Source organism: Periplaneta americana, chromosome 16 (assembly GCF_040183065.1).
Source record: "Periplaneta americana isolate PAMFEO1 chromosome 16, P.americana_PAMFEO1_priV1, whole genome shotgun sequence".
Taxonomy (NCBI): domain Eukaryota; kingdom Metazoa; phylum Arthropoda; class Insecta; order Blattodea; family Blattidae; genus Periplaneta; species Periplaneta americana.
In genome coordinates this window covers 101,478,861-101,501,495 of record NC_091132.1, presented here as the reverse complement: position 1 = coordinate 101,501,495, position 22,635 = coordinate 101,478,861, and the positions used below count along the sequence as shown (strand labels likewise).

Genomic DNA, 22,635 nt, shown 5'->3' with positions numbered 1-22,635 from the left:
TGACAAAGGTAGTACAAAATGCAAGTCAAGGTAGTGTTATTAACTATTTGACATAATAAAAAGCATTTCCAACATTTTAATTAAACATAACAAACGAAAGTTTTGCTTGAAAATTTCAGAATCAAATGATTGAATATTTCCCCTGAACTAAAAATTGCATGTAGACCTTGAAAAATGTAAGTGGGAACCTCTGTTATACAACAATATTATTGAAAATATTGTTTCATATTTCAGAATTTTAATGGTTGTACAAAGATTAACAGCCTGACCTCAGATTTATATAGTTATTATACCTTGCACAATTTTCATCACATAGGATGTCGTTGCGGACGGCGAATTCCATACTGGTGGAAGCACTAAGTTCAAGCAAGGAGAACTAGGTAAGTACATAAGTTTTATTCGTAAGATGTATATTAATTTAAAACATTACAATTAATTTATGAAACAAATTTTAAAAGTTATACACTATGTAAATTGCATTAAACAAGATAAACATTTTTATACCATGTTGATATATGTAGTAATAAAGATTTCAGTGTCGAATTTGTAACTAAAGTCCGTTTCTCTACCACCATTATATATATATATTTTTTTTAGGAACATTTAATTGAAGTTTTACTAATGTAGTTTGTTGTACAGTACTCTGGAATTACATTACTTTCTAACTAAGAATTAAAATTTGCTTAAAAATTATATATTGCACCAGGGGCGGCCCGTCCTTATGTGCTACAGTGCTACAGCACAATGATAATTTTTGCTCAAATAATGTATTAATTGCAATACCATAGTATTTTATCTGTCATTTGACAATTTCCCGTTGTTATGTTCATACGCGTTATAGAGTGTTTAGTCTTCGCTCTTCAGTCTTTGGAGCCTCAAGAGGATTCGTTGTGCTACTCAAAACTCCACATGAGAATGTAGACAGTTATGCGCATGTGCGAAGCTGAAATCACTGCTCTGATTGGCTATTTTTACGCGGGAAAGTGCTGTAGTCAGCTTCAGCACGACACAGCTTGGAGATTGCAAAATTAAAGCTTAACGAAAGAATGCTTGTTTGTGGAGGAACTCGGAATTATTTACAATGTATTTGGTAATTCAAGTGTCTGACTGCTGCTGCCATCTACCTGTTGAAGTTGCTATACTATACAGACCGTAGACAAATAACACAGACACAACTTGGAGTTCTATACGGAAGACCCGACTTCTGAAATATAGATGTCTGTTCAATTGTTACAATACATAGTCTTCAATAATTTACAAGATCCATTCTGTGAAGTAACGAAGTTGTTAAATATTTTGGTTACACCAATGATCACTACTGAGACAGAAAGATGTTTTTCTTGCTTAAAACGCATAAAAACTTATTAAGGCACACTATGTCCCAGGATCGTCTCACTGCTCTTGCAATATTGTCAATAGAAAAGAGTATAATGTGCAAGATGGAGGAGTTTAACACCAGGGTAATTGACAAGTTCTGCAGTAGGAAGGAACGTCGTATGGACTTCATATTTCGTTACTAGGCGAGACTCAAATTAAGATAAATACATATACGTGTATATAATAGGCCGATGTAGAGATTGTAGCACAATCATTATTTTGACCACCAGCCGCTACTGTATTGCACGCTTCTGAAGAGAAAATATACAACAATCTATTTACCAATTTTCCCTGACGTACAAATGAAAGAGAATTATGCTATCGTTCAATTTCTAACAAAAATGTTTAGTACGACAAATATATACAGTATAAATAGTTAATGTGTGTCGAATTTCAAAGTCATCAGTGTGCTATTCGGTGTACGATGAAGATAATATAGAAAATACATCCAGGCTACTGTCTTTGTGTTGGCGGCACAGTCTTGCTAAAACCATGCAATATGACATTAAGATTTGATCTAAATACACGAAACATCACTTGCCAAAGCCTAGTACCATCAGTGGGCAAGAATGTTGTCCACAAGAGAGCTTGTAAGACTGTAGTGCCGAGACACGGCAGGAGTGGTGGTCCCTTAGGTTTGACTCACCCAGTAGGCCTATATACCTGCGAAAAATATGTCACTTCAAAGCCAGTAGATATATAATGGGTTTAAATTATATTTGTCATCACTTTTCATCAAATTAGATGCTATGAAGACTGTCAACCGATTGATTTAAATTATATGTGTGTATGTTAGAGAGAGACAGTAAGAGAGAGAGAGAGAGAGAGAGAGGATTTATTAAAAATTAATAATTCCACAGTATGTTGAAACCTGTAGAACTAGAGGTATGGTTATCCTTGAAAATTATTTACGAACAATTTGTAGCCAATATTAGAGCAGGCGTTATGATATATAGTTGATCTATTACAAAAAAGAAATCCTGATTGAAACATATTCATGAAAAAGCATCTTTTTCATTCACATTTAGCTCGGTCATGTTAGAAATTAGCATCGTAAAATATTTCACCTAAGACATTGCAGAAATGGAGAAACAATACAAAAAAACAGAAACGTAGTAATGCTTTCAGATTGCTTTCCTGTGGACACTCATGAAAGTAATTCCAAATGTCCACAAGAGAAGAAGCATACGACTGAAGGCAAACTGATTGCAGTGAACAATATGAAACAATTGGGTCAGGAGAATGAATTGAAAACTCCTCCCAGGTATGTCATGTTGTGTTTTATTCAAATTAGTACAATTTATTGCGATGCATGTATTGCTACAGAAATTTAATCAGTTTATTTCCTTGACATTCTAAAAAGGTGCGATATCCAATTTTATTAAATAGCCTGCGTGGGTGCTACGTGCAATCTGAGAATATGGCTGTACTTGATCTCACTGCATTAAAATACTTTATAAATTATACATTTTGAAGAAAAAGATTTGTGAAGTTCAAATTTATTGTACCCAAGAAGAGCAGTAAAAACGAAATACACACACACACACACACACACACACACACACACACACACACACACACTCTCTCTCTCTCTCACTCTCAAACTCACTTACATTCTCACTCTCTCTCTCTTTCTCTCTCTCTCTCTCTCATCCTCTCATCTACCTAACCTATCTGCTCACTGAAGCGTACAATAGTATACCCGAGAAAAACAAATTTATGTAGTTTTCCGAGGACTTTAGGAAACATGGCGGTTTACAGAGTTCTCCTGAGATTAATTAAGACATTAAATACGATTGGTATGCCATTTTTACTTCCTTATTTTATTTTAATTGATTTTAAGTTATTCATATACTTTTATTATATAACATTAATAAGAATATAGACTTTGTGGGAGTACAGGAGGTTAGGTTAGATGGGAATGGCGTATCGCAAATAGATTACTTGTTGTATTCTGGGGAGAGAAACAATAATCACCAATTAGAAACAGGAACGTCGACGTTGAATCCACAGCACCAGATCGCATTCCTCTCTAGTGTTTTTCCCTTTGTGGCCTTACTGCATGTTGGACATATATGTTGACATATATTGAGTCAACTGCCATTATACAAGGAGCGCACTCAATTGAGTGACTTGGTGGCCGGAATTCTACACTATATGCACTGTTGGGCGAATAATCTACGTAAAGACTAACTTTTGATCCAACAGAATTTATCTGTTATGGTAACAATTGAACCATAGTGGGCCAAGTGCCATAGTGGCCCAAGTGCCATATATTAAGGATGTAAAAAAACAAGGGTTAAAATTTAGTTATTACCATAATTCAATGGAAACATATAGCAAGTAATATAAAGTATGCACATATAAACTGAATGATATGTCAATCTTCATTAAACTATGGTATGCACTTACCTTTAATTCTTACTTTCTCCGTTTTTAATAAATGGCGCTTGGCCCACTATGGCTCTGAACCCTTCAATTGTTATTAGAGGAGAAAAATTCGATCCAGACGTTTCAGATGGGCACGTCATGTAGCACGTATGAGCGAATCCAGAAATGCATATAGTGTTAGTTGGGAGGTCGGACGGAAAAAGACCTTTGGGGAGGCGGAGATGTAGATGGGAGGATAATATTATAATGGATTTGAGGGAGGTGGGATATGATGGTAGGGACTGGATTAATGTTTCTTGGAATAGTTACCGATGGAGGGCTTATATAGGGCGGCAGTGAACCTTCGGGTTCCATAAAAGCCAAAAGTAAGTAAATAAATAATAAGATGAATACACTGAAGTATTGAACTTGCCGCAATTTATTTGATATACCACGGCCATCTTGAATGACCATGGATATTTTCAATAATTTATAATTGGATGTTTTACGACGCTTTATCAATTGTTATAATTATATTTATCGTATGAGTAAGTTGAAGGTGATAATGCCAGTGAAATGAGTCCAGGGTCCAGCGTCGAAAGTGACCCAGCATTTGTTCTCATGCAGGTAACTTTTCGCAACCAGGATTTGAACCCGGGCCCACTCTTTATACGGTCAGATGTGCTAACTATTACTCCACAGGATGGACCACGGATGTTTTCGTTGTCACATTCAATAGCGCCTGTATAGTCCTCATATCTCGCTGGACGGCATGTAGCCTACTATCTGATTTACAGGAAGACCTGCTTCCTACATTCCAAGCGTTATCCCACACGTATAAGAGTCGTTACATGTCAAATCACACAAATTTAACCTGGAATTGACTTTCATGTCTCTGATTTAGATAAAACAAATTTTGCACATTCTATGGATTGAAAAAATAAATACGTGTTTTATTATTGTTGTCTAATCGATTATTATAGTAGACATATTGATTTATTGATATAGTTCACAAGTACAAAACTTAATAATATAACAAAAGATCTATAAACAAATGTAGTTCTACATACTAAATATACAATTTCATAGACTCATTATTTTAAAATCGATTATTATAGTAGATATGTGTTATCAAAGATTCTGAAATAGGTCGCGCATCATTATTGTTAAACGTGATTATCTCCACTAATAATCATCATAGAGATTTGCTCTTTGTCTCAATTTGAAGGTGACAGTACATACTTTCTTCTTCGCATAATAATATAAAAATATAAGTTTTTTTTTAACTTTATTTTTAAAAACATTTAAACACATAAAAATATGTTTTAATGGCAGCGACTAATTTTAAAATTACAGAAAAAAAATCCTTAAATACCTTGAAATTATTTTAACCACCCTTAAAAAAATCAGAATGCTACTCTGAGCCGTTGAAGAATAATGAAATGATTCACCAAGCTGCGCGTCTTGAGTGCGCGGGTTGCGTAAGTACTGTTGCAAGATGTAGTGCAGATGCAGCTCTGAATGAGAGTCGTGTGACCACTTTACACTATTCTACGGTCAGAATATCACTCTTTCACGTAATTTATGTAATACAGTACTGTATTTAAATATTGTTTTTGTAAAATATACACTTGTAAGAATGATAACTACAGTTTACACAACACTGCACTTTTAAAACTAATTACCTACAACCAATTCTATTTAATGTCCACCACTTTACTCTCACTTTGAAGTGAATAGTTCTTTATTATGGCCTGAGATTGTGCCAGTGGAACAAAAGAATGAAGTTGTAAGATACCTCGTACCACTTTTGCTTGTTGGTACCTTGAGTAGAAAATATGGCTATGTTATTTATATTCACTAATGGTAAAAATTTAAAAGGAATATTATAAATAATATTATTAATTCCATCAAGCATTAATTTAACATTTTCATGATGAACATAGACACAAACTGAGTGCGTGCCACTTGTTACAGGGAGTACACATTCCTTTGGTCTGAGTTTGAAAAATTTTGAAAATCCTATTTTGATATACGGATATTGCTCTTTGAAACACTGGTAAGTTTTCTTAAGATTACATAGTATTAATCTTTTCTGTTTGTGAACTCTCTTTCCATCTTCTTTAACTGAAACACAGTTCTTTTTGCCAGCCATAATCTTCCTCACATCATCAGAATTATAAAATTGAACAACCTTCGCTACTATAGATGTTCCCAAACTTTTTCCCGATTTAGGATTAGAAGTACCCAAAATCCCCTTTTCTGCTCCTACTTGTTTAGAAATTCATATCATGTGAGTGGTGATATTAAAATGTTGTTGAATTTTACTGTAGGACCAACTTTCAAAAATTGTTAATATATGTATTTTGAGATTTCTGTCGTCTGTTTCATGAAAGAAGTTTATTAATTTCTGTATTATATATGAATTATTTGAATTTTCAACTGAAGTTGTGTCTTCTGTGATATGAAATATTTCATGTTTAAGTGTATCTGTAACTTTTTGCATTTTTTGTTTTGGATATTTTGTTAGATAATTTTGTCTTCTTTATTGGCGATTCTCAATCATCACTAAGCTCTGACATATGTTCAATATATTATTTTTAAAGTTATTTCTTACTCGAAAGCGACCTGAAATCAGCGTAGTTCTATGTAAAATATAATAGATTATACTCGTACTTTCTTTTTGCATTTTTAAAGTAACGATAATCTGTTATAAAAATAATGTTTAAAAAGTGACCCTCTAAACAACCCCATTAATAAATCAATTAATATAATATTCCATTTGTTCCCATTTCAAATGACACCAACACTCAACGTCTATGATGCATAGAATCTTAACAATGAGCATTTTCATACTGCGTCGTGCATGAATTTGTCATATACAGTAATTAAAAGAGTATAAATAGTAAAATATTAAAGTATGATGCCAGAAAAAATTACAGACCTCTTATTTTGATCTGCAGAACATATTTAGAAGATTTAAGCAAATACTAAATGGTCACGTTTCGTATACAGTTGTTTGATTTGACATGCACACAACACAACATGATACCTACTCCGAAAGACTTAGGAATTATTGTTAGATAAATTAAAGGGAAACTGCTAAGTGTTGAAGAGACATTACGTGCTTTTAGAACTAGAGGTTATCTGTTTATTTACGTAAAGTAACACCGCACCACTGATAATGTATTACTCATTCCCGCTGCGGCTATCGCAGCTGCATGCTCCGGCGCGCGGTCTCACTCAATCCGAGCCTTCCGACCCGAACACACCATCAGTAAATTATTTGCACAGCGACTTCTTATTCGAATAGCATTCTAAAACCAACGCAGTTCTACGTAAAACATTTCAAAGAATATAATGATATTTGTTTCCCTTTTTTAGAAGTCCCTGATATATAAAAACGTATTTTAAAAATATAACCCCATAAAAGGGGCCCATTTTATATTTTGATTGAACACTAAAAATTAGTATGTAATACTGCAATTATTGCACTTTAAAATGATATAAACAAGAAATTTCTACGGTTTATAGAATCTTCAGTATAACCATTTTCATAATACGTTGCATCCTAATTTACGGAAAAAGTAACATTTAATAAATGACTAAATAATTGTGTCAGCCCGAAAAAATTACACATGGGTTATTTAATTTAATCAATAGAATATATATAAAAAAATTGGAGCAAATACTAAGTTGTCATGTTTCGTAGGTGTTCGATTTGACATGGAATGACTCAGAAGTCGTGATATTTTGTAAAATTTATTCTAGGCTCAAAGCCTAGACAAACAAGCTAATTCCTGTTACTGTTACACAACTATAGTAGCGTGTACAATGCCTTCTGTATAAGGAAATGTAATTTATTTCCTATTTCCTCGTAAAACAATAATTCAAGTCGATATCGACTTCGACTGGGAAAAGTAGTGAACACTTCTGAACCAGTGCGACTGTCTCTACCTATCTCGGTAAATGTAAATTTGATTTTGTCTCACAATTTTCATAACAATAATATTATATAAGTGAACAAAATGGTGTCGGGCATGCTTTCTCAACCTATTCTCGTTTTTTCTTCCATTTCACTATTTCTACATAATTTACAATTTCCCTTGTCCTATACTATATACAGTAATGTATATAGTGTATACACCATGTCTTATCTTACATGTACAAAGTTCATTGGAATCCCCATAGAAGACGATCCGAGTGAGGAAAACCTCAGGAATTACTGGACTGGCGGAGAAGGCCAGAATTTTGGATTGGTATGAAACAAGCAAATAAATTATTAATCTACCATGTTATCTAGGAATATGCGGTAATTTTTCCAATACCGTAGTAGAACTTCTCATGGACATTTTTTATAATTCATTATTCTTTCCAAAAATTGAATGATTATGACGCAATCAGGACATAATACGAGGCGCATCCTGAAAGTAAGTTTCCCGATTTTTTCCCCTTGAAAGTAAACGTATTTAGCCGTGTCAATTGCGCATGCGTAACAGATCTATGACGTATCAATCATATGCCAGCCGGACAGGTCCCGCCTGGTGCCAGTAGCGCGGCAGCTATGATCCGAAATGGAAGCTCTTATTCCTTCTCCCACCGCCTGCGAGGTTCGGTCGGTGAGAAAGTTCTTTAATGCACAAAGCATTGCGCCAATTGAAATTCATCGGTAGCTCTGTCAGGTCTATGGGCCGAACATCATGAGTAAGCAGATGGTGCGTCGCTGGTATAGGCAGTTTTCCGAAGGTCTTCAAAGTGTCCATGATGAAAAGCGCAGTGGGCGACCGTCCTTCGTCAATGATGATCGTGTTGAGCTGGTGCGGCAGTGCATCATGGAGAACCGTCGCTTCACGATTACGGAGCTGAACATCCATTTTCCGCAGATATCGCGATCCTTGTTGCATGAGATTGTCACTAAGCACCTGCTGTTCAAAAAAGTGTGTGCCAGGTGGGTGCCGAAAAACCTGACACCCGAACACAAAATGCAACGTTTAGGAGCAGCACTGACATTTCTGCAACGGTATCACGATGACGGCGACGAGTTCCTCGACAGGATCGTCACGGGCGACGAGACTTGGATTTCATACTTCACCCCGGAAACCAAGCAGCAGTCAATGCATTGGCGGCATAGTGGATCTCCGGTCAGGACGAAATTCAAACAGACGCTGTCGGTATGGAAAGTGATGTGCACGGTGTTCTGGGACAGGAAGGGCATTCTGCTCATTGACTTCCTTCCAAGAGGTGAAACAGTGAACGCTGACCGTTACTGTGAAACACTGCGAAAATTGCGACGTGCCATTCAAAACAAGAGGCGTGGAATGCTTACTGCAGGTGTTGTGCTCCTCCATGACAATGCTCGTCCACATACGGCTCGGCGCACAGAAGCTGTTTTGACGGAATTTGGCTGGGAGTTGTTTGATCATCCACCCTACAGTCCTGATCTTGCTCCCAGCGATTTTCACGTTTTCTTGCACTTCAAGAAATTCCTGTCCTCCGGTGAGCGTTTTGGCAACGACGAAGAGCTGAAGACGTCTGTCACACGCTGGTTCCATTCACAGGCGGCAGAGTTCTACAACAGAGGGATACAAAAGTTGATGCCACGATACGACAAGTGTCTCAATTCTGATGGTGGCTATGTTGAAAAAGAGCTGAAACATTCCTGTACCTGTTGCCAATAAATGTTTTCCTGAAACTGTGTGTTCTTTTTTTTTAAATAGGGAAACTTACTTTCTGGATGCGCCTCGTATATTATCGGGGGATTAGGCCAATCCCAACGTTTCTACGTAATTTGTACCACATGGTATGTTGTATCTGAAAGTAAATTACGTATAGGCCTATAATTTTTTGTGTTTATTTACAACATCTCAATGTATAATAAAGAAATATAAATTATGCGACAAATTTTAGGAGACTGCTGGCTGGCAGCTGCAATAGAAAGTCTCAGGCATGAGAAGAATAAAGAGGCTCTCCATGAAGTTATCAATGCAGATTCCGCACTGGAGTTCAGGTGAGGCATGTAAACCATTTGTCAGATTCTGCTTGTTGCGTCATTCAATTGTTTTAGTTATATGGAATAGAATTTACTGATGTAATATTAAACAATATCATGCTCTACAGTTGTAGACACTTTCTTAATAATTATCTGTGAATTGATCATGCAATTCTTAAGGACTTCACACTACAATGGTCAAAACATTTAATGAATGAATAACGGAGGACGAACTGGAGTATTGTATACAAATAAAGGGGAAAGGGAATGAATGAATGATCGTCGAGATTTTTCTGTTGATTTATTTCCTCATGTAATGATATCTCATCTTTCAACAAATAAATTCTGCTTTTAACCCAGTCATTTACAGAGACAGCTGTGTAATGCTGCAAGAAATCAATTTTTAATTACTGACCATTCCTAATAACTAAAGAGTATTTTTTTTGGTATGTTATGTGTATATAACCTTTTCTCCTATACAATATTTCTATTTGTTAATATCCATACCTATGAGTCAACTCATATGGCAATTATGCATATTATGAAATGTAATTTTATCCCGAAAAAAATCACATTATATGAAATCTTTATTCCACAACATCATGAGTTATTCTGATGATAATAATTTGTTACATACAAAGTGAATAATACTGAACACAAACACTGTTTCCTTTCATGGAGAGGCGGTCGGAAGATATTTTGCACTGTGACAAATAGGGCTATTACAGTAAAACCTTACTAAAACATACCCTCTATAAAAAGGAAACCTGCCCAAACGAAAAGTAAATTTGGGAACGGAATGATTTCTTACGTAAAATAATACTTTAAAACCTGAAAATTGTCTAACGCGAAAACGGAATTAATTATCTTTGGGTACCATTTAGGTAAAAAAAAAAACATGATTAAAACGCATAATTTTAAGCGTAACTGTTGCTAAATTCTTTCAAACCATTTTTAATTTTGCCATAATACTGTACGAAGCATGGCATAATTTTTTTGTGTGACTGTACATGAAATGATCTGGAAAACTTTCGCTATTCTTTGTGAGGCATTGGGGGTGAAGCTTCTCTAACCATGTCACTATTCTGTGATTATTGTCCAGGACCCGGGGAGGTTACTAACCTCCTGTACCGTTACTTCTTCAAACCCTCTTGCTTTTTTTTTTTCATTTATTCTCAGTTTTGTTTTTCATTTATTCTCAGTTTTGTGCCAACAAGCCAATACAGTTATAATGGGCAGTGCGAGTAGAATAAGAGTGTGAATAATTGTAGTATAGTGTCAATTTAGTTTCACAGTTTCGTTTATTTATTCTGAGTTTTGTGTTAATATGCCAATACAGTGTTAAATAACAGTGGGAATAAAGTAAAACTGTGCCACATAATAAAAAAGCCTAGCTGACCAGTTCTATCATTGAAGAGTGGCTTCATTCTTTTAATGGAGCAATGGAACGTCAAGGTCGTAATGTCATACTGTTTTTAGACAATGCTACCTGCCATCCAAGGATTGAATTGTCTAACGTGAAGTTAATCTATTTTCCACCAAACACAACTTCAGTTACATAACCGATGGATCAGGGCGCAATTTACACTCTGAATTGATGCAGGACGCGAAGGAAATCCTACAACGCTCCCTTCAAAAAAAAAGTCGCGGGAATGCACTTTAAAAGAAACGTGGGGCCCAAGAAACTAGGGCGCAGAGAGAGGGAGAGAGAAAGGCTGCAATTACGTAAGTCAATAGTTATGAAAATAAAATTCACTTTGCATGTACTGTAGTAACTTTTTTTTTTTCAAATTATTTCTTCATTGTGTTCTTCCTACAGTGAGCATATTGCAGTAGTCTATTCATAGTTTTGCCAAAACTCAACCCTTTGTAAAACGAAAACCTGTGAAAACGGGATAAAAATCTGGAACCATCGCGTTTCGTTTTAGGGAGGTATGCATATTGTGCATATAACCTGTTAAGACGAAGGGATGATATGAGACAACAGGTTCTGGTAATGTTGCATCCACAGAGCTGGCCTAGATGTATTCCAAACAGTCGCCATACTTTACAGCCCATTCTCGCCATTTTTTTTTTGTGAAGTCTATTTACACACCCTTTAAGGTCTATGGTCATATCACGTGTTTAAGATCTGTGGGTATACTAGTAGGCCGTAGTCTGGCCAATTGGCCATTCAAACTACTTCTCCATGTTACCGAGGATAGTCCCATGTCATGAGGAATTGTAAGCCTTGCTAGTCATCTCCATTTGAAATTAACTAAATTCTTAAGCAGACTGTATTATATTTCTAATGAAATACAATACGATTAATACGAAAATAACAGAGAAAAAAATAAAGTGGGAATTTTTTATTGAATTAAATTTGTTGAGGAAAACGTTTGAGCTTGTGCACCACCAGTTTGGTCCATTCATGTAGGAAATTGAACATACTGACGTACTGAAGAGTTAACGTATTCGTTCGTGAAAAACAGTTGTTAAATACAAATGTTTCGTATCAAGTTTGTGTAAAAGTTCCAAGAGTGAGACGTTGAAAACCCTAATAGCTATGTAAGGTTTCACTTTTCATTGTTATTCACCAATTTATTATAAGCAAGTGAAACTGCCTGCTCTCCAAAACTTATTGTGTTACGTCTATGTCGTCAGTTGTTAAAGGCGAATGAGGATTTCATCAATATGGTGCACTAGAAATGACAAGACAAATCAAAGCTGGATACAAGTTACTAAATATTTAAGTATAATTGAATAATGAACACAAATAAATATAAATATGTTATACAATAATGATACACTACGTAATTAAATGAATAAGGAATAAGTGAAAATGCTCAGAACTAACAAGAACTATAATCATAATCAGAACCTTCAAGAATTCATGTGCAACTGTGCTCAACTACAGAAGCTAGAAATTATAAAACTGGCTTTTAAGAATTAGAAAATATAATTACCACACAGTACTTACAGTTAGTCATAATACCAAACCAGTAAATGAGAGGCGGAGCCATTCCGCTAAGTTACAATATACTTCCATATTTTATCTCTGGACGGGTTCCAAGCTACCAAATCAAAAATATATGTTACAACCCCGAAACATCGGAGCTAGCCAGCAACCCCCGGCTCCCAATACTAGGTGATCTTAGTATACGTCTAGATCGACTGTGAATATCTTAGGCATGGATGAATATGTAATAGGATGCGAAACTTACTGAGTTTCCCGTAACACATACTAGAGGCGCTGTTGTAGAAATTGATCTTGCTGCCACCTGTTGGGGGGAGGGGCGTTATTACATCTAGCAGCGCACCAAGTAGCGAAAAGAGTAATTACTCCATGCATTTAGCAGTGCACCTGGTGACGAAAATGTTGAACTGTGCAGAAAGTATTCCCTCCCACCCTCATCGATATTCAAAACTAACCCAATTTAAAATAAAACATTTACATTTTTATTCCTCACAGCATCTTCTACTGAAAATTCTTATCGGAGCCAACAGGAAGATAAAAGAGACGATCTATTTTACACTACCCGATTAAAATATAACCAGACAGAGACAAAAAATGAAGCAAAAGGTTAGATAATTGGGATTATATTCTTTGGGTATTTATTGTACAGCGCAATGGAAAAGTCTGCAAGAACTACTTAGATAGTTCAATTTATTATATTACTATTACTTTACAATACATTCAACAACACTATTTTTACAACGTCCATAAACATCACTGTTTATACACACACGTAGTATCACTTTATGCTCACTTATTAGCAAGTTTCTGACATGAATAAATATATAATTATATATCATCCATGTTTCTGTCTGCCATCTCGTCATTTTCGTCTCATCGAGCAATATCTCGAATGGATAAATAGAGAACTCTGGGTAATGTACCCAACACGTAGTTCTAATGTTCACCACCTACGACGTTGGGCGCTGATCATCTTATTTTAGCCCCCCGCCGCCAGATGGTGCTGACCGCAGTTTCGCATCCTATTATATATTTATCCATGTCTTAGAACTCATTGCTTCCATCAAGGTTCGGTTCCCCCTCCTAATTTCTTACCAGTATAACGATATTGCTATGACGTAACCGGAAGGATAGGATAAGCCCGTAACTATACTCTTGAAGTGGCGCTGTTGAGTCTGAGCGGCATACATGGCTCACTAGTTAGATGATTCTGATTTAAAGGAGTGGTGTTATTTTGTTTGCTAAAGGGATCTGAAAGAGTGTGAAAGTAAATGATTTAATGCTATGAAGTATTTATCATATGGGGCCTATACTGAAAAAAACTTGTAGCACTGAATTGCATCGCTTTCTTCTTTCGCATTGTACGAAAATATGTAGAAAGTATTGTGATGTTACTGGTATTAAATTGATCTCCAGATTTTTAAAGAAAAACATATTCGTCATTTCTGATATCTAAAGTGGTACAAGATGTGATGTCTGTCTTTCCACCTATCAATATGTGAGTCCCTGTACAGCATTTACTCGTAAACGTTTGGGCATTTTTTGTATTCCTAAAAATGAATTTATATTGGGAGTTTGCAAATGAAATATAGGCCTAATAATGTTAATTGCATGACAAAAATTGTATATTTGTAGTCCTCATATTTTAAAATGCATTTTCAATTTAATAGGTTCTGGCAGAAGGGAACCTATCAGATTGTGATTCTTGAAAATGACACAGTACCGACCAATGAGGGAAGACTCGTATTTTTACACCACACAGATGGTAATGAATACTGGGGAATTCTTCTGGAGAAGGCTTATGCGAAGTAAGTATGAAATATATATTGATAACTAGATAAGTTATTCAACAAACAACATGTTCAATAATAGCCATAGTAGCTAACGCGCCCTTTTTAAACCCTACTATCTAACTAACTAACTAACTAACTAACTGGTTTCCTTTTTAAAATGCGTTGTGAGCTTCGAATGGATACACCAGCCACTTCTGCAACTCAAGCTCGGACTTGTTTAATATCTATTAGCTTCCCACTCTTAGGTTGTCTACAAATCTGTAGGCTTTGGATGCTATATCTCTCTTTCATACCCATTGGTGATATGACCAACGCACTTGCAAAGCTCATACTCTACTGTAGGTGCCATCTTTATTTATCCAGATATTTAGCTATAAGTATGTTTTGTGTTTCTAAAGTGTTTATAAGTATGTTTTCATAAATTTATTAAATAGTTGGGTACAAATTTAAATGTGATTTCACAGATGGCTTGGTTCCTACGAAGCTCTGGAAGGAGGTTTCTGGACGGATGCAATACAGAGCTTCACTGGTGGAATTGTGGAAAGAATCAAGTTAAGGGAAGGCATGCCAGATAATCTCTTCGACATCATGCTAGATGCCTATCATGGTGGATCATCCTTATGCTGCATTAAAAAGGTGTGAAAAAAAGTGTCCTTTGACACTGTTTTTGCTTTGGAGCATATTTAATTTCTGTAAATCTAAAAACTTCATGGAAATTCCACTAACATCATCGTGAAGAATGTTTCTTCAAGCATAAATGTAAATGATATACCTACAACCGAGAAAAAACTCTTTCTCTTAAGGAATATCTTGGTACAGAGTATTCAATCAAATAGGAATGACACGGCAGATTAAATATACTACGGCGTGGGGCATAATAAAGTAGAATGAATCAAATTTAAGTCATCGCCATTGTTATTGAGCCATGAGTTTGCGTTTTCATGATTAGTGCTCATACAACTTAATTTATGAACCGCCACGCCGGTACTAGTTACAGGGATGATACTTAATAAATCTGAAACCCCTTACCACAGAACGTTAAGATATGCTCATTTCTTATGTCAGGCGACGGGTACTATCCTTAGGCTCAACTCTACCCTTATATACACACTGTACCTTCTACTGCAGTGGTACTCACTAGAAACTACAAGAGAGCAGAATATAACAGACAGGAGTCTATGTGTCGGAGAGCCGTACCAAATTTCACAGTACTCGAACTTGGTAACGCGCACCCTTGTTACATTTATGGATAAACACATTCATTACTGATTTCTGTCATTGATTTTTATATTGATAGTTAACTGTTTATTATTATTATTATTATTATTATTATTATTATTATTATTATTATTATTATTATTATTAGACATACTAGTATAGTAGACATTCGAACTTTCAGGGGGGCAGACTGTAATTCTGGCCATTATTGGGTAATTGGAGAATTAAGAGGAAGACTATCAGTAGCCATACAAGTAGAGCAACAAGCTAATATTAGTAGACTCAATATTCTGAAATTAAAGGTCGAGCAACATTATCAGGTGGAAATTTCAAATAGATTTACCACTTTAGGAAGTTCCGACGAAGTTGAGAAAGAGTTAGATATTAATAGTGGTGGAAAAATATCGGAGACAGTATCAAAATTTCGGCTGAGCAGAGCATAGGTTGCTGTGAATCTAAGACAAAGAAACCGAGGTTTGATGAAGATTGTTCCAAGGGATTAGAAAGAAGGAAACAGGCAAAATTGAAATTCTTACAGGATCCAGTTGAGGAGGTTATTTCAATGAGACAGGAAGCAAGTCATACACTTAGGAATAAAAAAGAGGTTGCTTGTCGGAAAAACTGAATGCGGTAGAAACAAATAGTAAGAATAAAAACATTCGAGATTTATATAAGGGTATAAGAGAATTTAAGAACAGATATCCGGTAAGGGTAAACGTGATCAAGGATGAGAATGTGAGTTGCTTGCAGACACTCATTCAATCCTGAACAGATGGAAGAACTATTTTGGACAACTACTAAATGTATATAGGCCAAATAGGAATGATCGGGGCGAAATTCAAATACTTTCTGAAGTCGAAATTGCGATAGAAAATCTGAAAAAGTACAAGTCTTCAGGTATAGATCAAATTCCGAAGAGCAGAATCAATACAAGAGAGTGGAAGCGCACTATCTAGTGAAATGTATAAGATTGTACTTGCTATTTGGGAAAAGGAAATTGTACGATAAGAATGGAAGAAGTCCATAATTGTACCTATTTTTAAGAAGGGGGACAAGACTAACTGTAGTAACTTTCGAGGAATATCACTTTCGTTGACGTCGTACAAAATGTTGTCCAATATTCCCATGAGAAGGTTAACTCCATATGTAGTTGAAATTATTGGGCATCATCAGTGACATTTTAGGCGTAATAGATCGACTGTTGATCAGATTTTTTTGTATTCGACAGATATTGAAGAAAAAATGGGAGTATGAGGGTACAGTTTTTTCATAGATTACAAAAAGGCATATGACTCGGTTAAGAGAGAAGTTTTATATAATATTCTTATTGAATTTGGTATTCCGAAGAAAATAGTTTGATTGATTAAAATGTGTCTCAGTGAAACTTAGGGTACGGCCACACGAACTACATTTGTCGCAGGTTTTCTGCTAGAATGTAGCTGCCGTAATTGTCGCAAAATGTGTGGCCATACGGGCGCGACAATTACTGCTCAGTTTCTGCGTTAAGTGTCGCTACGTGTGGCTACATGACATGTTACACATAGCGACATTTGTAGCTAGTTATTTTGCGTTTTACAGCACTCAGCACTGCTCGTTCTTCATCTCCTCTCTCCTTAAACCTACTTCCATTTTTATGACATATCTTAGGACTGTACAGTATTACGGTCACACACAATCTTAATGCGCATGAGAAGAAAATTTATAGTAGTGGCATAAAGGAAACTATTATTCCTGTGTCGGTTTTTCAACAGGCAATATTGTTCGTCAGTAACAATCGAAAGTACGGTGTGGGTGAAGGGTTTGCTGAAAGGCTGTATGAAGACCTAATTTCTCGTGGTTCTGTAGAAGGGTCATTGGGGTTTACAACAGATTAGACATACTCTTCCCTAGTCAATACATGAATTTCTAAAGAATCTAAGGAGTTTTAAGCATGACCCTTATTCTTATCCTAAAGCACAACTCAAAAAGGAAATGTGTTTGTAACATATTTGAGAGATCTGTCTTGTAAAAAAATTGTTTCTTTTTTTTACCAAATGAATTGGCTGTGAAGGGTTTACTGGAACGCTTTTGTATAGATTTTATTATTGAAGGATACCTTTGGTCGAAAATGACAGAAAAAAATGTGTACTCTCAAAGAACGATATTGGCCACCGGCGTGGCTCAGTCGGTTAAGGCGCTTGCCTGGAGGTCTGAAGTTGCGCTCGGGCGCGGGTTCGATCCCCGCTTGGGCTGATTACCTGGTTGGTTTTTTCCGAGGTTTTCCCCAATCGTAAGGTGAATGCCAGGTAATTTATGGCGAATCCTCGACCTCATCTCGCCAAATACCATCTCGCTATCACCAATCTCATCGACGCTAAATAACCTAGTAGTTGATACAGCGTCGTTAAATAACCAACTAAAAAAAAGAACGATATTTTTAAAACAGTACAAGTAAACACATCTATTATAAAAGTTCTCTTTTTCCTGGTTTTGCAGAATGCTTATTGGATGTTGCGAAAAATTAAACTTCACCCTTATATCCCAAAATACAACTTAAAGTGGAAATGTATTTATAACACAATAATATTTATAAAGAATACTGATTTGTGAAGTCTATCATGCAAAAGAATTGTACGTTTTTTACCAAACAAAATCGGTGTGAAGGGTTTGCTAGAACGCTTTTATATACATTTTATTATTGAAAAATTCTTTTGGTCGAAATTGAAAGAAGAAAAATGTATGTACTTTTAAACAAATATATTTTGAAGAGAGTTAAAACATGGGGCAATTTAGCCCGGACTATACAAAAGCGAGGCAATATTTCGATGACTGAGAACCAGACTGTCCTAAGTGCAACTTTTTATCAGAAAGAAATCTGTATTTCATTGTGTTCCAATTCTTGTCTGCATATATGAATCGAACAAAATTGTAAATATTCCTCTCCATAAGGTTGCTATGAAGCTATTCCAAATTGTTTCATGAAGCTTTGAATGTCAGGAGCTTAAAATAGCTCTCCTGAAAAAAGAAATAGTAAAATGGACTTGGAACAGTTTGGTTCTGGGCCATCGATTTATTGGCACCGTATTGGTAGGAACAAATATGTCATATTTTATTTTCACCGTATTGTTATAAATCTGTCATGATAATAATAATTTCCCATCTAAAAGTCAATCTCTCTCTCTACTTCACTCCTTCATAAACACAAGTAAAATCTGTTGTTACGACTACATATACATACTGAGAATTTCAACCATTAGAAAAACGGGTTTTCCTTCAAATTTCAGAATGCCTTTTGCCCAGTGTACATTTTATGCAATAGAAAACAGGGTTTACGGTTCTCTTAAACGTGTTAGATCACGTTTCTCAGATTATTAAATTTCGGGAGAGGAGGAAACCTGAGAGGTGAATGTTAGGGTATGTTACGGCCTCAGTGCCTCATAAAGGTTTTGCATTTTTGCATTGAGCTCTTTAATTGACCTGTAACACAGAATGGCGCTAGTATATGGCGTTAGTTGAGTGAACCGTTAATCAACAAAGTGCCGTCAGCATTTGTTGCCCCTAGCAGCACCAGTCGAGTTGAGTTCGGTGAATATCTATCTCGCATTGTGCAAGATGGCGTAATCGATTGAGAAGGAGTGGTGCTTGTGGAACGTTTTCCATTAAGGAAACCCGCAAAATTTTTAAGAACAATTTTCCGAGTAAACATGTAGACCTACCGGTGAAGAGAGCCATTGAACGTAGATAAGAAGTGGTGGGCTATGGGATCTGTGCATAACGCCCACAAATAAAGATCCCCCTGCATTTCGGACGCCGGTTGTTATTGCGGACATTCGCCAAAGAATTATGCGAAATCCAAAAAAGTCAACACGTAAACTGATGCAACAGGAACATATAAAATACATACATGGGAGTTTATTGCAATCAAAGACCTTTGAAATCATAGTAACAAAAAAAGAGTTTCCAACTGACCCAAGTTCACCATATTTTATTTCGTTTCAGGATGTTCTTATGAATGAAAAGTATCATTCATGCTGCATAAACGTAGTGAAAGTGGAAGAAGAAGAAACAAAAAAAGTCTGGGTTCGGGATCCAAACGTCCAGAAACTTCAGACTTGGTAAGTGTCATGGTAGTCTAATATTTACACAATTTTATGTCTGGAAATAAACTTTTAAAAATATGTAAAGATCACGAGGAAAGGTCTAATAGGAATAATGGAACCTATTTCCGCTTTTAAGCCACGTCTGCCTATCTGTTTAAGGACAGAAAATAAATATAAAGTTTGCAGTAATTCCAAAATTAATAAGCTGATAATTTTTCTTTGGAAACTATGCAAAAACTCTGGACGAAATTAAGTTCTGATGACTAAGTCGTACGTTCTGAAATGCTTAACTTTTACAGAAATTTAATTACAATGATAATGTATTAAGATACTTCAAATTTTATACTTGAGAGTTTAATAAAAAAATACTCATAACACATTGCACTTGCTAATCTCAAACACAGAAATGTTTCTGTTGGTAAAAAATAGATACAAAGCACTATGTTTACACTACCAACACCGATTTGACACGTTATTTCGCTTCTGTGCGATTGATAGCCATAGCACATTGTGGACGAATTTAATTTAATATGACTATGATGTGTTATTGGTTTTTTCTAATAGCCAACATATACCGTTCGAATTATTTCACTAAATACTTACACAATAAATTATCCACTGTTAATTTCGAAGAAATAGGCTAAATATAGGTAGATAATTTCCGGAATACCGTAAACACACAGTCATATTAGTACCTCACTGTGAATTCCTGAAAGTTGAAGTTTTCCGCTCTCTACAGTTTAAAGAAAAGTAAAAATACAAACGGAATGAAAATATCTGAGTGTGATAAAAAAATATATATATTTGAAGTGATAATGGAAATTGCGGGTAAACGACTGCTCGGATTTTAATTAATGACTCCTCATTTTGAAGCTTGGCATCGAAGAATGTGCCGAAAAATAGTAGTTTTCAGTGAAATGTAAATTTTCCTACATAATTTTCCTATTTTTCCAAAATCCACGTCTCGTCAGTTTTGAAAAGTAATGGATTTTCAGAATAAGACAAAACATACATATTGCAATAAACATTATCACACGAAGGCCATGACCTGCAGGATTGCTGACATATTTAGGGCTCAGATCGTGGCTAAAGAGCTCAGATTCTCTGACATAATGCCAATATGTCGATCTTCATTTGTGTAATTGTTTAGACTGTCTCTGTATTGATTATTAAATAGTTCAAGACGTAATGAATAGAATTTACATGTTTGATCTCTGTTGTGTAATTTTCTGAGTACAGCTGTGTATTGGATATTAAAAACTACAAAACTTAAGGTTTAATGACATTATTACCATTAAAAATGAAGTATTATTAGAGTTAGGTCATGATATGAGTTTTTGTCACTAATTATATACATTCATCCTATATTGATGATATGAACGTGAACCTTTTTTGGGTTATATAAGTAGAAACAAGACACAGATTTGCCTGACTCAGTTCCCCCAACTCGAGACAAATTCTATTTTACCGACGTCACTCATATTGACATAATGAAAGCCATCCAACGCATCAAGACGAAAACCCAAGTGCCGGACAACATTAGCATAATACTCATACAGAAAATACAAGATATAGTAATACCTACAATTGCACACATATTCAATAGTTCCTTAATCACTTCAACTTTCCCTAAAATATGGAAGCAAGCTTTCGTTCTTCCTCTTCCAAAATTCAAAGTTCCCAATGACACGAACGACTATAGACCAATAAGTATCCTGCCAGCCATTTCAAAAGCACTGCAAGGAATCGTACACAGACAAATCACTAATTACACGAAAGAACAAAAATTGTTCGACAAGTATCAGTCAGGTTTCAGAGCTGGACACAACATAAGCACTGCTCTACTTAAAGTGACCGAAGTCATTCATGAAGCAATCGACTCTAATAAAGTAACATTACTAACACTTCTTGACCTTAGCAAAGCTTTCAACTCTGTAAATTTTGACATGCTCACCCATAAATTCAGAAATCTGTATTCGTCAGAAACTGCTGTGAGTTGGTTCGAATCCTACTTACGGGGAAGACAACAATGCTCCTCCTGGCGCCAAGTTGGTGACCGGGGGATGCAATGGTGGCTCTCGTGCTTTTCTTTTCGGACATCAATCGCCTTCTCACCACCCCGCCCTTTTCATTCTCTCATCTTTTTCATCGCTGTATTTCTCCTCGCCGGCCACCATTGCATGCGGAACGTCCACCACATCATCACAGCCATTTTCACCTCTCCATCCCCGCTGTTTGTTTTTCCACGTCCGCCATAATGACGGGATTGATTTCTTAAGGATGCCTTGCTAGGTTACATTCTTCTTCCTCTTCTCGTTTTTATATACGTTATTAGGTTAAGTATCTTAGGCTTACAACTCCCGTCTCACCAGCGGGAATCTTTCCTATCTCCGTGGTCCTGTCCCACGGGTTCGAGCGCGACTTTCAACTTGTGCGGCACGACAGGGCGCCCAGCAACGAAGCAATAGTGGACTCTTCATACTGCTCCTATATGCTAGTTTAGGTGCCGAGCACGGACCAGATGTCAAGTACACTCACGTAGAGCCCCAATGGGGCCCGGGGCGATTTAAACGTCCCGGTGACCGACTCTGCTCGCCGGGGCGAATATATCGCCCCGACGGGTTACCGCTAACTTATGGGTGTCACAGTGTAATCAACCACAAGTCCCCTGACGCTGCGTGCGGTCTCGGATTGCTCCGGCTTTGGGAGGTGGGTCGGAGTTAGTCGAGTGGTCCGGCACTTGTATTCAATGTAGAGTGGGGAGCCAAGGGCGGTTATTCCCGTGGTAGGGGCATAAAACTGCGACAAGCCTCTGGTGTAAAACTTGCCATTAGGTGTGTAATGTCCAGTTTG

General features: G+C 36.2%; 1 protein-coding gene across 2 annotated transcripts in view; it reads left to right on the top strand.

Moving 5' to 3' along the window:
- The window catches only part of LOC138690978 (calpain-A-like), a 72,614-nt gene that overhangs the window by 25,485 nt on the left and 24,494 nt on the right, over nucleotides 1-22,635 (top strand). For both annotated transcript variants that reach the window (XM_069812591.1, XM_069812589.1), the window contains 5 exons: nucleotides 317-380; nucleotides 9,655-9,754; nucleotides 14,363-14,500; nucleotides 14,950-15,121; nucleotides 19,682-19,797. In XM_069812591.1, the coding sequence (XP_069668692.1) occupies nucleotides 317-380; nucleotides 9,655-9,754; nucleotides 14,363-14,500; nucleotides 14,950-15,121; nucleotides 19,682-19,797 (590 nt within the window). The remainder of the gene's footprint in view (nucleotides 1-316; nucleotides 381-9,654; nucleotides 9,755-14,362; nucleotides 14,501-14,949; nucleotides 15,122-19,681; nucleotides 19,798-22,635) is intronic.